Source organism: Temnothorax curvispinosus, unplaced genomic scaffold, assembly GCF_003070985.1.
Source record: "Temnothorax curvispinosus isolate PA1 unplaced genomic scaffold, ASM307098v1 QBEX01015018.1, whole genome shotgun sequence".
NCBI lineage: Eukaryota > Metazoa > Arthropoda > Insecta > Hymenoptera > Formicidae > Temnothorax > Temnothorax curvispinosus.
Window position 1 is genome coordinate 981,503 of NW_020224798.1, and position 15,640 is coordinate 997,142.

The following is a 15,640-nucleotide window of genomic DNA, read 5'->3' on the forward strand; positions in this document are numbered from 1 at the left end:
TTTACACGTGCTGTCGCCTTTTCCTCACATATTTCTGTTGAATATCTTATTAGTGATTCGTGGAAAACTTATTACATCAATATAATTTTTTTAAATAGATTGTCAAGATGCTAAAGATAGAAATTCGGTTCAGCGACAATTCACGAAATCGCTAGTCCATTTATTAATAATAAAGCAACGTGTTAAAAGTGTCATATGTGATTAGCAGGGATGATAAAATAACGTGCTAATCCGAAAGTTAATTTCAAAACTACCGAAAAACATTTTAAAGCTTCTTAATTATTCGCATGTGGTCGAATCAAGAAAAAAACGTTTCGATATACATATTTAAGAGAGAAAGATTTAAAATAAAAATGTACATAAATTTAATTACGAATACATATAATTTACATACGCTGCGTAAGAAAATGATCTTTTATCGCATAGAGGTTAATGAGTTAAAGCGATGTATATGTTCTCTCGCCATTATGGATCTGGCGAGCAACACTTTTTGGATTAATCGCGATTGCGTGCCAGTGGACACTCGACGCGTCGGATAATCTGACGAGTGAATTCGCGGAGCGAGACGTCGCAAGACGCAGCGCCGATTTATTTTGGTTTGCATCCCGATACGCTGTCGACGTACACGTTTATTTTCGGCGGCAGTCGGGGAAGTGGTCCGGACCGGTGGATTGCGCAGCCGATGCTCCATCACCCACTCGCGTGTCTCGCGATTCTTCATTCTCCGATTCCATTGCATGTCTTTATGAATTTTAATAGAGCGTATCGCGCCTCCGGAAAAAAAAACGCCCAGTAAAATACGAATAAGAACATTATATTGAAAGTGTCGTAAGTGTTCTTAAATATTCCGAACTGAAAAATTAATTAAAATAACTTAAACAAATTATCATATAGCTATTATTGAATATATTGGTGTAAGAACATTGTTTTTCTATCAAATGATTTTATAATCCTTTATCTTTTCTTCTTATTGCGAGATTTTTCATAAATCTAATTAACAGTAGTAAACGTTTTTTCGGAAATTCATCTGCAATTTTTTAAGTTTATCCAGAAAGAACGAACATTGGGAAAAATGTCAAAATGTGTCGGATATTTATTATCTCAGTACTTATCTTAACAGAAGTTTAAAAGAAAAGAGGTTTAAAAGAAAATGGTCTTCAACATGTGGTATCTTAAAGACTCTCGACAGCATTTATAGATAACACATATCGTGTAAAATGGCACCAAGAAATGATTGAGTCATATCCTGCGTAAGACACTTGGCACTTAACGTTGAAAAATTTATTCATTGTTAATCAAACAAAGCGGACGAGATTAAGATTAATTGTAAGATTAAGATTAAACCTTGCGGCTCAAGTACAAATGCATATCACTCAAAGACAATGCTCGATTTTAATTATATTAACGGGTCTTTACTCGGAAACGCCCGACTGCATGCAGCAATCTAAATCGATTGCGCAAAATTTCTTATACAAATGGATCTTATTCCTCGTAATTTACGCTGATACAATTAATGATATAATTAAATCTCCGGCACGCAATAAATCGTCATTACGATGTATCAGAACCATTTAATATTTTTGTGTTACATTTTATTAAATAGATATTTAAATGGATCTTAGATTAACTATATTTTCTTAATATTTTTAAAAATTTTGCTATTATTTGAAAGATTTATTTAAACATAGATATTATATTCATAATAATTCTTAACGAATGTGTTAATTTATTTGTATTCTATTACTAAAGAATCAAGAATTTGCTTTTTGTTGAATCTCAAACATCTTTGTATATAGAATCTTAAAAAGTCCCTGCGTTGCATCTGCTATGTCTGCTCTGTGAGTAAAACATTTCTGATAATCGCACGAATGTAACTCGTCGATGAGACAACGCGTGTTGACCGTTTAGCACGCGTTCTCGTTGTATCTACATTTTTGTCACATTGCTATCTTGTTTGTCCACTTGCGTCGTGACTCGGACGCGATAAATCGGGCGACCGCGGCCGGGGGAGGCGCTCGTCGCTTCCGCGAAATCCGACTTTCCCGGATTCCGTCGCGTTCGAGTCGTTCGCGGACGCTATCGCGACGTGCGAATATGGATCATCGGGGGTTCGATAAGGGGCTCGATCCGGGGGCCGCCGCTCCGATATCTTCTCGTTGGAGGCGCGCCAGAGCGATGTACCGCGCGCAAAACGCGCGGTATCGGGGTTCGTGAATCCTGACGTTGATCCGTACAAACCGATGAAGTAACCGAAATAAAATCTATCGGGTGACGCCAGAAGCTCACTCTGTTCTCTCGGCCGAACGCGGCCGACCGCGCGCGCGTAAACACCGCGCGCGGCATGAGATGTGCAGCCTTTAAACTTTAAACGCCGTGCGCGAGAATCATCGCGCGTGTTTCACAGCGAACGTATCCGGCGAATCGAACGCAGAGCCAGTTTAGAATTGCAGCCGAACTATTCTTGACCCTGTTAATAGTCGCACGGAATTCGGTTTCCGAGTACTGTTACCCGAGTACAGAAATCCACATTTTCCTCCGATAAATTTAGAATTGTTTGAACTGAATCAACTGCACTTTGCCTCCAGATGTATTTTATTCGTTCTAATCTGTACGCGTTGAAAGAAAATGGAAGAAAAATCTTGCAATTAATAAAAACACGGAAGGCTTTAGTGATATAATTATCATCGACAATATAAAACGATAACAGACGATTATCATGTCATAAAGTTTATAACTCATTGCAGAATTATTGTAGAGTTAATTTTCCTTATATCTCATGTTCCATTAATGTTGCAATAACATAATGGAATTTTTATCTTAATCTTATTTCATGATAGAGAAAGGCACAGCATCGGAGAGATTAAAGTTAACCTTGACTTGGAGCGAAAATGGCTATCAAGCAATCAGATATGAATCAGTTAATTATCAGTGGCTAAGCGCCAAATTAACGTACCACGTACATCAAAACTGAAAAATTTTGTTTACCTCTCAGATCTACGCTTCTGGCAGCCACATGAGATTACCGGCGTCATCACGTGGTTGAAATATTCAGGTCGTTCTAACGAACGAGAGTCGCATTCGATGCGCTCGCACTAAAACATCGGCGAGTTTGCTTTTCTCTCGCGAACAAACTGCGATTATTGAACCGGCACAATCGATGGCCGACAGTTTTGGCAAGCGGCGCGGTATGCGGCGGTGAGTGCTGCTGCTGCTGCTGCTACTGCTCTACCTCTGCGGATCGGCATTGCTAATTATCGTCCGCAGCCGATCGATCGCGCCGTTCATCGCATCGTGCATTAAGGACAGGGACTCGCGTTCAGGGACATTCGGGCTAACTTTAGCCTTTAGCCGGGGCCCCGCGCATCGTAACCGTCGTCTCGCGACGTCGACGTCGACGTCGACGCATCGGGACATAACGAGCCGACGGCCACCAGCCTGGTCAGCCGCTTTTGCCCGCGGAAAATAAAACAGTGCTCCGGCCGCCATCCGGCCGCATGGATAAGCCGATAATCGCGTGATCGGACATGATCCTCGCGTTCGGATAGCCGCTCATTTCGGTTTCGATACCGAAAGCGCCGAAAGGGAGAGAAAGAAAGGAAAGGGGGAGGAAAAGGGGGAACGCAGACGTCACAATGCCCCTTCATCGATGAGTGGAGAACGCTTACGTTCTCAGTGGTGGCACCAGAGTGACGCGTGGGTGGTCCGGCCCCCCTCTCAAGATCGCGTAATCGTCGTATGTCTTCCCGGTGACGTCATTGACACCAAGAATTACTACCGTGCTTACGACAGACACCGGTGCTCATGCCGCTGAGAGGCCACGAGGTTGCCTCGCGCGAAAGGTCGGAGGCCCCCCGATCCGGACGATGCTTTCAGGAAGGAACGCCAGAATAGAATACCGATGAATCTTTGGAAAGATGCGGAGAAATATCCCCGAGAATGTTATCTAAGGTGGAATTTCTCACGAATTGTATCTTTCTTTATTTGAACGTGACTGTGAGAAATCTCACGAGATCTCGAATTTATCTCACGTCGGGGTTCTCGTTGGATATTCCCTCGGGAGAACATCGAGATAGATATCGAGCGGTGAATACTCTTCACAGGAATACTCTTGGAAATCCTGGGCTGTATCCGAAGCTGAAGACAAGTGTCTTGCGATTGGGTTTTCGTGCTCGCACGGCATCTGCCAAAATTGTCTTTCATCAACCGGAATACAGAATATTCTTGTGAGATTACAAACTGCGACTGTTCTCTCTCGAGAGAAGACTCGCATGTTCTCCCGATCGCGCGGTGTAGGACTTCGTACGAATTTGGAAAAAGGTAGGCGTGTACGACTCATATGATCTCCAGCGAATTGGCACTCATTCTCTCTCTTTCATTATGTGACGTCATTCGTCAACAATTTCCATCAGGACAGGAAGAAATTAATAAATCGCATACGACGATCTTCATCGATCAGCAGAAAGAAACTATCTGTTTTAAAAATTTTACTTAAAAAAATTGTTTCTTGCATAAAAGTCTCTTGGATTTTAATGACGTCTGTGAAGCTAATTTTAGCGACGATGCGATCATGTTTGATGAAAAGTGAAGAATTAGATCATCATTCGAAACGCTGCCAGAACATAATTATTTATAGCTGATTGAAAGTACGAGAACATTCATTTAAATTATGCAACGAGACAAATATCACCAGTAATTAATATAAACAAAACTGCAATTTCAATAATCGATACAATTTCTTGAAAAAAAAGTTTGAATTTCTGCTTGCAAGACAAATTCTTCATTCAAATATGAATCCAAATGTGAACGGTTATTCATGAGCTAACTCGGATCATTCTCAATAATTAATTCAAAGATGGGTTTATTGCTATCGGTGTTGGTCGGCTGCGTCGGCGTTCTGGAGCTGCTGGCGTGCCTGCGACACGCGTCTGACGCCGTAGTGATCAGTATCAATCCACCAACACCGTGCCTCTCCTATCACGAGCCGGCTAGCAATAACATTCAGAGCATCCACGATTCGCTCTGTAGCTTTAGCCACTCGATTGACGTGAGGCTACCTCGCGACGCTAGGCATAAGCTCGAAAATCTGCACGAGTACAGTCTGAGAGTGCGAAGCGAACTCCGATCGTTAGACAGGAACTTCGACGGTCGAAGCACCTTATCGGAGTGCAGCACCAGGTACTTGCTCGGTGGCTCTCGACCGGACTCGAGACTCAGTCCGGACTCGAGACTCAGCCCGGACTTCAGTTATATCATACGAGAGGACGATGAAACGTGGATCGTCCAAACCGATCGACATTACAATGTTGACAACGACGACTATGACAAGGCGAAAAAATTCCTGGAGGGAATCAATATGGAAATTAGAGAGAGCTTACAGCAAGTCGCGCGATCGCTGGCTCCGCCGGAGCCGAAGAAGTATGTCAGGATACCGACGCCGATTCCGTTTGCCCTCGAAGAAGAAAAAATATCTGCCTCTTCGAGCGAGGTGGACACGTCCTTTGACAAGGACTCGGGCAACGAGGCGCCCACCACGAGATCCTTCGATGACTTTCCGATCATCAAGAGGTACAAGGACTCGCAGTCAGCTTCGTCAGTCGACGAGTCTGATCACGAGGAGAGAAGGATCGCGCGAAGACCGAGAAAGTCTGCCTCGAAATCTCCAGATTTATCGAAAAAATCGAAAAAAACCGACATTTCCAAAAAAGTGAAAAAACTTTCCAACGATCTTACGAAAATCGACTCGGCTATCCGTCCAGCTGCCGAAGAGACAGAGAAGAAGACCTTCGTCAGCCAGAAGAAACCGAGATCCGGCAAATCCTCCACTACGATCCTGAGAAAGCCTACGAGATTGAAGTCCAAGAACGCGGAAATCAGTAAATCAGCGGAAGATTTGAACACGAAGAAGTCGAAGAAAAATCGCGATTCAGAACGTCGCAAGTCTGACATATCCGTGCAGACGGTGCGCGACGCGTTGAAGGACATGTCGACGAACACATCTCCAACCAATAGCCCGTCGTTGTCCAGATCGGAGAGTAAGAAGAGCGTCTCGGTAGAAGTACAGACCGTTTTGGAGGACATACTGTTCGATGATGATGCCTTAGAGGAGCTGGTTAGCAGCGTCATCGGATTCTCCGAGAGCAGAAAGGATTTGTGCTCTCGAGCAAACTCCGCTAGAAAGTCCTTCAAGAACAAAAGGTTTCGATCCAGCTCGAGAGATCAGTCGGATGATCAGGATAAACAAACTTACGTGACAACCAGCGCCGTCGCCTCCGTGGAACGATCGCGAAGAGATAAGACGAAGGCGTTGAAAGTGTCCAGCTTCGAAGACGCCAGCGAGGAGGACTACGAAAGAATCAGAAATGTTATTTTCGATAGTTCGAGTAAGGGATCGAGTATTTGGAGGAGAGGGGAGGACTCGAGAGCGAGATCATCGTTCGAAGAGGACGACGATGAATTCGTCGACGCGGAGGATGTGAGTTCCGGAAAGCCACCTATACAGTACACAACACCCGACACCGATCAGAACAAAGCATTCTGGGTAATACGCTTGAGAATTAAAGTCATAGGTTTTATAATTGCATAAATCCTTAGTTTTAAATATTTTCGTAATCGCTTGTAGAATCTAAAATGGTAGAATAATTCAATCTTTTATATAATTATACCAATTTCAAAAACTGTAATGTAAAATAATTATTTTTACATTTTTATATCGAGTTTTTAATACAGACACGTGCGATTATAAAATTTGTGGCTTTTATTAATACACTACAGAATGGTGGTCCTTCTTATAGTTCAGAATCCTCTTGAATTGTAGTAACGACATAAAAATCTTGAATTTAATGAATACACTGCAAACGATGCAAAAAAAAAAACATTTATATTATTGTTTTATTCTAACTACACTTATGTTCTTCGAGATATTGCAATCAGACATGTGAGAATGTGGAAAATTTTCTAGCAATAGATTGCCTTCTGACAGTCATCTAAAAATATATTTCAAGTAACGGGTAATCACAATTTTAATCTATGTAATTAAATCATTTTATTATTCCCTTTCGAAAGTCTCTCTCCGTTGATTTTAACAATCTTTATAAAATTTCGAAAATTTTCCACAATTGATCTGATTCTCCGCGTTATTTTCTAGCTTTAATTTTCTTATGACTCTACCTTTTTTCAAACTTCATATTTCAATTCCAAAGTTCACACACACAGTTACTGTTGTATGTTAAAAGATTATGAGAAATCCATATGAATATAATACTTGTAATTATATGTACAAATAAAAAATTGTGTTCGTGAGAAAGATCAGGCAAAATGTTCTCATAAAATGAGTTAAAAATTCTTTTATAAATTTAATACATTAAATATATAGAAACATAAAATAATTAAAAATAAAATAAATATTAAAACGGCTTTAAAAAAAGTCTGAATAAGGCTGGATTATTCTATGCATTATTCTATGCATGAATTACTGGAACATTTTATTTGTCTATTTATTGAATTAAAGTGGTTTATGTTTGACGAAAGCTATTTATTTATGTTAGCTATAAAAAACCTGCGTGAATTTTCGCACTTCAGACGTGGTAATCGAGCTCGTGTAGCTATTGCGGATCCTCAGTCGTAATCTGTGCGGGTTGAGTCAAAAAAGCAGGGATTTACTCTCAGCTAGAGAATTTATTTGCTACGTGCAGAAGCTGTGCATTTATAGCCACGAGCAGGTTTCAAGACGAATGGAGTCTTTTAATATCCAACGTATTTAGCGACTAAATACTCGACTAAATAATCATTGGTCATTGCATCAATTATCATTGGTTTTTACTCGCGTGGTCCAATATGTCAATAAATGTTATTCGATAAGGCAGTTTAGATCCGGACAGTTCACTAACTTTATTTTTCATACTCTACTCTACTGTGAGGAAAACCTCCCTCACGCTCAGACACACGTCGCGTCGCGTGGAATCTCGCGCAAGTCAAGCTTCCGATCTTGCGCAATGCTTGTTCTCAAAATATTTCGAATATTTGGCTACGCAAAGCAAGCATTCGTTACTAAAGGATCCCACGCACTTCCCTATCAGACATATTCGCCCACTTTCGTGAAATTAGTAACCAAGTATTGGCATCACAACAGTCCGAATGTACGGAATTCTATAGTTGATTACTGAATGTAATTGAAATGTAATTGAAATTACTATTACCATGTTATTACTAAATAATTGTAAAAATAAATATCTAAATTATTTTAGATAACATAATCACGATATATTATTTTGTATATGTTAAATATTTATACAATCTTGCTCCTGTCACACACATACATACACACACATAGATAGTTAAAATTGTCTAATAGCAAGAGCCATTTAGACAGCCAACTATTTCGGCAACATCGACTGCCAGTCGAGAAACTAACTAATATTAACAACATGTGAGTGCGTCAATCAAAATTAGAAGTCATGCTCGAGATGTATCACAATAAAACAACGACATTCGGGTTCCATGAGCAATTGTGTTAATTGACCCCACATGCTGGGGACCAATTAACGCCGGCTACTTTGCTTTATCAGCGATTTCTCAAGCATGCGAGGGGTGCAATTTCGCAATCGGACACTTTCACATGAGAACAGTACGCAAACGCCATAACAAAACGCACTTGATATTTGCGCGGAACCCTCTCGTCGGTGCCGCGGCGTTTATTGGTGCCGTGTGCCTCTCGCGTGGGGTCTCCCAAAATATCAATCTCATACCCGTCTGCAAATAATATACGTATACATCGCGCGCGAGCGCGCATCTAACACGACATTTACACGACGACGAGACTCCACCGACTCGACGCCGAACTTCATCAGACGCCTCATTCTTTTTTCGCGTCGCGAAGCGTCGCCTGAATATTTTTAATCCACCCTCTTCCGGCTCTCGTAATATTATATTCTAGGTATCCTCCGCCGCGACATTTCGATATCTTGATTATTTACGAGCAGCTATTTCGATACGTTGTTTACGATAACGATAAACTGACGAACTAATCGATCCCGTATTTTATGACTATTTGAATTATACAAGATAAAATTGCATTCGGTTTATTGCAATTATCTTTAACGATATTGCCTTCCCGATAAGACTAGCAATAAGACAAATAGTTAACTATAAAATACTATATCGCTGATCACGTTTCAAGAATAGGTACAGAAATAAGTGCAACACGGAAATAGGTATTGAACCATCGAGATTGAGCTACGACACAATTTTGCAGAAATTTCTTTATACATATTACGTTAAGTCAGAACGACACCGTTCTTCGAGAAAAATTGAAAAGAACGATGTTCTTTCTTTTCAATGATTTTTAATAAATATATTGAAAGGCATATATATTTTTTGGTTTCTTACGTGTATTATTATCACATTATTCTCACGAATCGAGAACCGGCAAGTTCGCATTCCGCGTCACGCGGATTAACGTCCGCGCGCGAGTTTTCTTCGCGCGTAGGTGGCCGGGGGATATTGGTGATGTGTGAAACATTCCGACCCAATTACATCGCCGATTGCTCTCTCTATCTCTACTTTTCGTTCGAGTTCTATTTTTCCGCACTCCCACGCGCGCGGCCCGGAACCACCTGTTTGGCAAGGGATCAAGGCGCCGCGCGCGGCGAAGCTTTTTTTCGGCGGACTCGAAGGGAAAAAATCGACAGGGAATTTCTGAGTCAGAGGGGTGCCGACCGCGCATTTTTATCACCGTGTCGGGTAGCCTCGGCAATCTGATACTCTTTCGTGAAACGGAAACGCGAACGTACGCGCCAGTAAGGGATGATCTCTCTATTTTCGCTGCTAGATACATAAAATTAAAAAAGATAGATATAATACTAAAATACTAAATGTCATAGTGTTACGACGCGGCCTGACGCGGCGCGTCTCATTGCAAAACCGTCAAAAGTCGCGAGTGGAGCGTTCACGGTTGATCGTAAACGGTTCGGTTTATGGTCGCTCGCCGTCACTCTTAAAGAATATTTATATAGCGCCTTTACGAACTATCGGAGATTTGTTGTTCCCAACTGCAACCCGCTATTTTTATTGTAGCGATCTCTAGTAAATTTGCGAATAGACTAATTAATCATTCCTTACGTTTCATAAATGAAGCGGAACGAGAAACGTAACAAGCGCGAGATTTATATTCCCTCGTATTTCACCCTTTATAAGTGATATCTGATATCTATTTGCGAAATATGTAAGATAGAGACATTGGGAGTTAGATAATTATTTTTAAATAAATAATCATTTATGGCAAAATAAGTCTATAAGAGCTTTTATTTCTTGAGTATCACGAAAAATTTTAAACGATATCTAAGTAAGAAATAATTTTTATTCGATCAAAATCAAATCGAACGTTCGAGTTTAAGAGGAATTTTGCACTTTTAATGGATTATTTACACTGACGAAGCGATAGTTAAGCATTAATATTTTTCTGATCTTGGACATGAAAAGCGTTGCTGAGGAACAATAATTTCTTTTTTTCAAAAATCTTAATAGGATCGACATATTCACAGTTCTTGATTACGTTGTTTCGATTGAGGTCGTAGTAAGTCGCAGCCATAAATTATTAAAACCGATTATTCAAACATGCATTTCGCTATGAAAAATAAATTTGAGTATTTTCGCGACTGTCGCACGCGGTAGCAGTGGCGGCGACGGCGACGGCGACGACGACGGCGACGCGACATCAACGATTTAACACGGAGGATAAAGCTGAAGAGAGATGAATTTAACGAAGCGTACACCCGCGTCGGAAGTTCCCCGTTCTCCTCCTGGTATCAAGAGATCCCAGGAGCTGCGCGAAGCAAAACCGTTCCTCCGGAATTCGCGTCAGACTACATCGACCCCGTTTCGTTTTCTTCGCGCAAATCGCAGATACAGGCCGCTCCATAAATACTCGTAAAAGAAGAACGTCGAGGAGAAGAAGAGAAAGTGGGAGGAAGAGGCGGGGGGGATGTCATCGAGAAGATCGGCCACTGGTATCTGAACATTCTGAACTGGAAAATCGTACAAAAGAAGCGACGGGGAAGAGCAAGATGAAGAAGCTTGAAGAAGCTCGGACAAACTCGAGGAAAAAGAGCGAGAGAGGGGAAAAAAGAGAGACAGAGAGAGAAAGAGTAGACGGGCGTAACGTAGAAAAGTTGCACCCGGCACACTGCATCGAGATTCAGGAGAAGGAGAGGCTACGCCAAAAGAGAGACGAGGGAGCAGAAGGGTGGCGGAGAAAGGAGAGCGGTCGGTTGGCATGGAGGAGGGTGCGGAAGAATGACGGGGGAGGGTGGCGAAGGGGAGACGGAGGGGCGCGCGCGGCGCGTTTCTGGAGTCGTCGGGACGCCGAAAATAGCGTCCCGATATGATGACGCCCGGAGCGGGCCGATCCTAGATTTCAGTCAGTTCGCAAGCTCGAAAGCCGCTGAGCAGTAGTAGCCCCGGATCCAGTGGTCTCGCCGCTCTGATTTCTTTTTCCAAACCGACGACGTCGAAAAACTCGCGGACTCCCTCTCTTTCTCTTTCTTTCTCTCTCTTTTTCTCCCCCTCTCGTCTTTTCCTCTCTTCACCGTGTCCTTCTCACCCTCCCGAGAGAGCCGCCCGAATACGACAGTCCGCAGTTGATTCTGTCGCCTAGGAGAGAGCGCATCGCGACGACAGAAGACGGAAGAGGGTAGAACACAGAGATGGCGGACGTAGACAGTGTAGTGTACACGACCACCGAGCGCAAGGTGCGCAAAGTGAAGAAGACGACCAAGCGCCGGGAGAGCAGCGACCAGAACGCGTCGGAGGTCACGATCACCGAGGTCGACGGCACGCAGAACCACCACGCCATCGAAGAGTATGTGCTGGCTGACGATACAATCCGGCAGACCCGCATAGCCTCTTTATCACCTTTTCTTTCTTTCTGCTCGTCTTAACGACGACCCGTCGTCGTCGTGGTCACTGTCGTGCTCGATTCGCATCATCCGGGAGCGGGATTTCGCGAGCGTCACCCCCTCGAAAATTACGCGCGCGCGCGCGACCAGAATCATGATAGCAATGGTGATGGTAGCACAGACAACGCGGACATTCGAGAGCTGGTTGCGCCAAGTTTGATGCTGATCTCGGTTATAAGTGAATCTTTTTCTTTATTAAGTATAGGACTGTAATATAGATCATTAAAGGATAGTGAACTTAACAAAAAGATTACTTAACAAAGATTGTTGGTACAACCAGTCTAAAATAAAATGCAAAAGATGCTCTAATAATAAATGTTATTTTTGGACGTCTTTTGAATTTTGATGTTGTTTGAGAGTTTGAGAGAAAAAAAATGGTATAATTTAGCTGACTTCTATGTTCGATACTATAAGCGCGAGAAAATACGTCTTGTGGCATTTCCATCGATAGCATTAAAGTCACGCCAATTTTAAAATTCAATTCTGTTGAGCTCTTTATAGATAATCTACATAAACTAGCATAATCGTATCACGCGAAAATTAATATCTTTGGTTATAAGCGACGTATCCTTGCGGTTTCATTTTGTTCGCGACTCGATCGTAACCTGGAAGACGACGACGCGTTTAATCTCAAACACCCTTTCACTCCGTTCGCTCGAACTGCGGGCGATTTACGAGCGGCCGAAAATACTCGCGAGTGAAGAAAGATTAACTTCGGGCATCGCTTTTCCATCTCGTCACGCGAGCGAAGACCGCACTTGCCGTATCTAAAACGATATCGCTCGTCGTGAATGATCCTCTCCGGATATCCCCTGACATTTCGTGACTGCGGGCCACAATCCGACGGACGTACCTTGCCGTATCTTGGCGAAGGACTAGGGTGACGCTCCAGGAACTCGAGCCTTTCCAAAATTACATGAGAAAAAGAGAAACGGCTCTTCTTTCATAAGATCGCATGATTGTCTTATCAGCTTTTGAAAAGCCACTATAGTTACGGCGATTCTCTATTCTGCTAAGAAAAAAATGGGAACGGTGTATTTTATTTCTGAGATTGTCAAGTTGATCGAAAATGAGAGGAGGAAATTTTAAAACGGTGCTATATTTATTTATTATATGCATACATAAATTAGGTGCGTTATCTGGAATTTTAGAATTCACTGTTTTAGATCATATATGTCTTTTTTGTGTTAATTAAAACTGTGTTTATTAAAACTTAGAGTTCCATGCAAATTTCAAGAATGAAATGGATGCGACAGATATCAGTAACTACCATGTAAGAAAGTTATAAAATAATTGGAACATTTCGTAAAATTTTATAATGTTATATCTTGATATTTATGTATCTTTTCCTTATGCAGCTTATTTTTGATGGAAAAATATAATTAGGAGTATATACTTTGCAATAAGTATGATTGAGAAACATCTCTAACCTTTTTCTCGCTAATTAACGGTTTTTCAAAGGCTGATAAAGCAAGTAATTGTCATTAAGAAAGTAAAAAAAGAACACTCGTTCGACTCGCGCAATGAAAACGCTCAGAACAAGATTTGTACAGTCATACGCGCGTCACGATATAGATATGACTTTGTACAGAAATACTCAGCCAGCACATACAACAGCACTCATCCAAGGTACATATTACCAGCACGTATCAACGATTCCGTTCGCCATGATCGCGTATAATACATGAACGAAAAAGGCGATCGAAGAACTCTCGACGAGAAGTAAACCACGATACTTTGAGAGGAGCAATTTTTTAGCTATCTCAAGTTGGATATTTTATGTCACTTCCACAAACTTTTGAGGAAATACTTCAACTATCATAAATGATTTTTCTCTTTTAGTAGCATTAAACGTTCAAAAATCAGCGTAGGAATAAGGCATAGCCCAAAATGCGTAGCAAAAATTTAATTTGAAGGCATAATTGACGATTAGAATTCATAAATTTTAAACTAACTCACGGCACATTTATGCACTCATAACTGGAATTTATGTGAGTTCGAGAAATCTCAATAATATTCAAATCAATAACTTGTTCTTTCTTTTATATAGAAACAACAAGAGATGTTTAAGCCATATATAAATATTATAAAGATAAACTATTATATTAATTAGTATACAAACTTAACATTATGAAACAATTTAAATCGAAGTGTTTTTAACAATAGTTACATGGTAAACATGAAACTACTGATACCAACATCAACGGTGTACATTACGTCATAGTTTGTAGCAACAGAGTCAAAGTACCACTACGCAAACATTGGACAATACTCTCTCTATTAAAACAAACTAGGTTACATAAAGATATACAAAGCAACGCAAACTATAATGACAAACATATAAAATATTTCTTAAATCTTAATTTTTCCTTTTACTTATTCATGTGTAATATAATCGCAGAATGGAAATTATAAGGAGCTAAACATTTTTACATTGTTTTTCAAATATGCACAAGTTTTTTTAAATGTTTTTATGAATCTTGTTATCATTGTTTTACTAACATTTATTATTTAATTAACCTACGTTTAAATTTTACGGGTGTGCGTCCTATGTATATCTCTTTTAAGATGTTTTATTAAAGGAAAAGCATTTGATTTAGAATTAGTTTTGATACACTGACAACTGACTGATGTAAAAGCTCCGAGATGAATCTTCACGAGTGTGTCACGCATTCTAAACGCTTGGTATTCGCGTTGCAGTTGATTTTCAGTGGCGAGTACACAAAGGCGATGAACAAGGACTGGCACAGCGGCCACTTCTGTTGCTGGCAGTGTGACGAATCCCTGACAGGACAGCGCTACGTTCTCAGAGACGAGCATCCTTACTGCATTAAGTGCTACGAAAGCGTTTTCGCCAATGGCTGCGAGGAATGCAACAAAATCATCGGCATCGACTCCAAGGTATTTCTATCATACGAAAAAAGTGTTTTATATATAACTTGTTCAAACATGCTTCTCCATTTATTAAAAAAAAAAGAACAGGACTTTTATTAGCTTCTAATTTAGATGTAGACAATTTAAAATCTCTTCCTAATTTTCTATAATGTATCAATTTTTAAAACAAAGATCATAACTTGGTGCTAAACTATTTAAGCCATAAATAATAAGATGTGACAACAGACGGCGAATAGCTTTATAGAAACTATATATTTGCGTGTTGCATGTGAAAAAGATATGCTAAGTCAGAGTCGTCCAGAAAATCGTCCTTGAACGTTCTTGAGCTAGGTTACGCATTTCGATGCGTGCGCGAACGATAAATTACTTCGTTTGTTGTACAGCCTAGAGGCGTAATTAGCGGCCGTCGAATGATTACGAGACCCGGTGTCAATAGATGGAGAGGCATGGGCGTTGACTTACTCATTTCTAGAAATAGAAGCGATGATGCAGGTGCCGTGTATCGGGCTTCGAGCACCGCGCGATTTCCGCACCTCTCTCTTTCCCGATCGCCTTTATTATAACATTTCGTTCGCTCCTACGCGCAAAAATCAACGACCTGTAGTGGGAAAGTGAAGACGTTATTTTCCTCGCGACCATCATCATCACGCGGCATTACGTAATTCATATGATTAATAATCCCAATGATCTCAGCATCCGCAACGGTTTCCAGAAATTATTTAGATAAAACACACGTGACGTTGTTTGCGGAAGATTGATCAAATTCTTCTGTAATACAAAACTTGATACGCTAA

At 41.0% G+C, this 15,640-nt stretch overlaps 1 protein-coding gene across 10 annotated transcripts in view; it reads left to right on the plus strand.

The window, feature by feature from the left end:
* LOC112465207 (four and a half LIM domains protein 2) overlaps window positions 1-15,640 on the plus strand; it is a 112,679-nt gene that overhangs the window by 79,442 nt on the left and 17,597 nt on the right. For 5 of the 10 annotated variants that reach the window (XM_025032655.1, XM_025032656.1, XM_025032657.1 and 2 more), the window contains one exon: window positions 14,652-14,852. In XM_025032655.1, the coding sequence (XP_024888423.1) occupies window positions 14,652-14,852 (201 nt within the window). Of the gene's footprint in view, window positions 1-3,426; window positions 6,539-11,405; window positions 11,855-13,421; window positions 13,581-14,651; window positions 14,853-15,640 lie in introns of those variants that run through there. The other 5 variants (XM_025032651.1, XM_025032652.1, XM_025032659.1 and 2 more) reach the window with 5 other exon arrangements.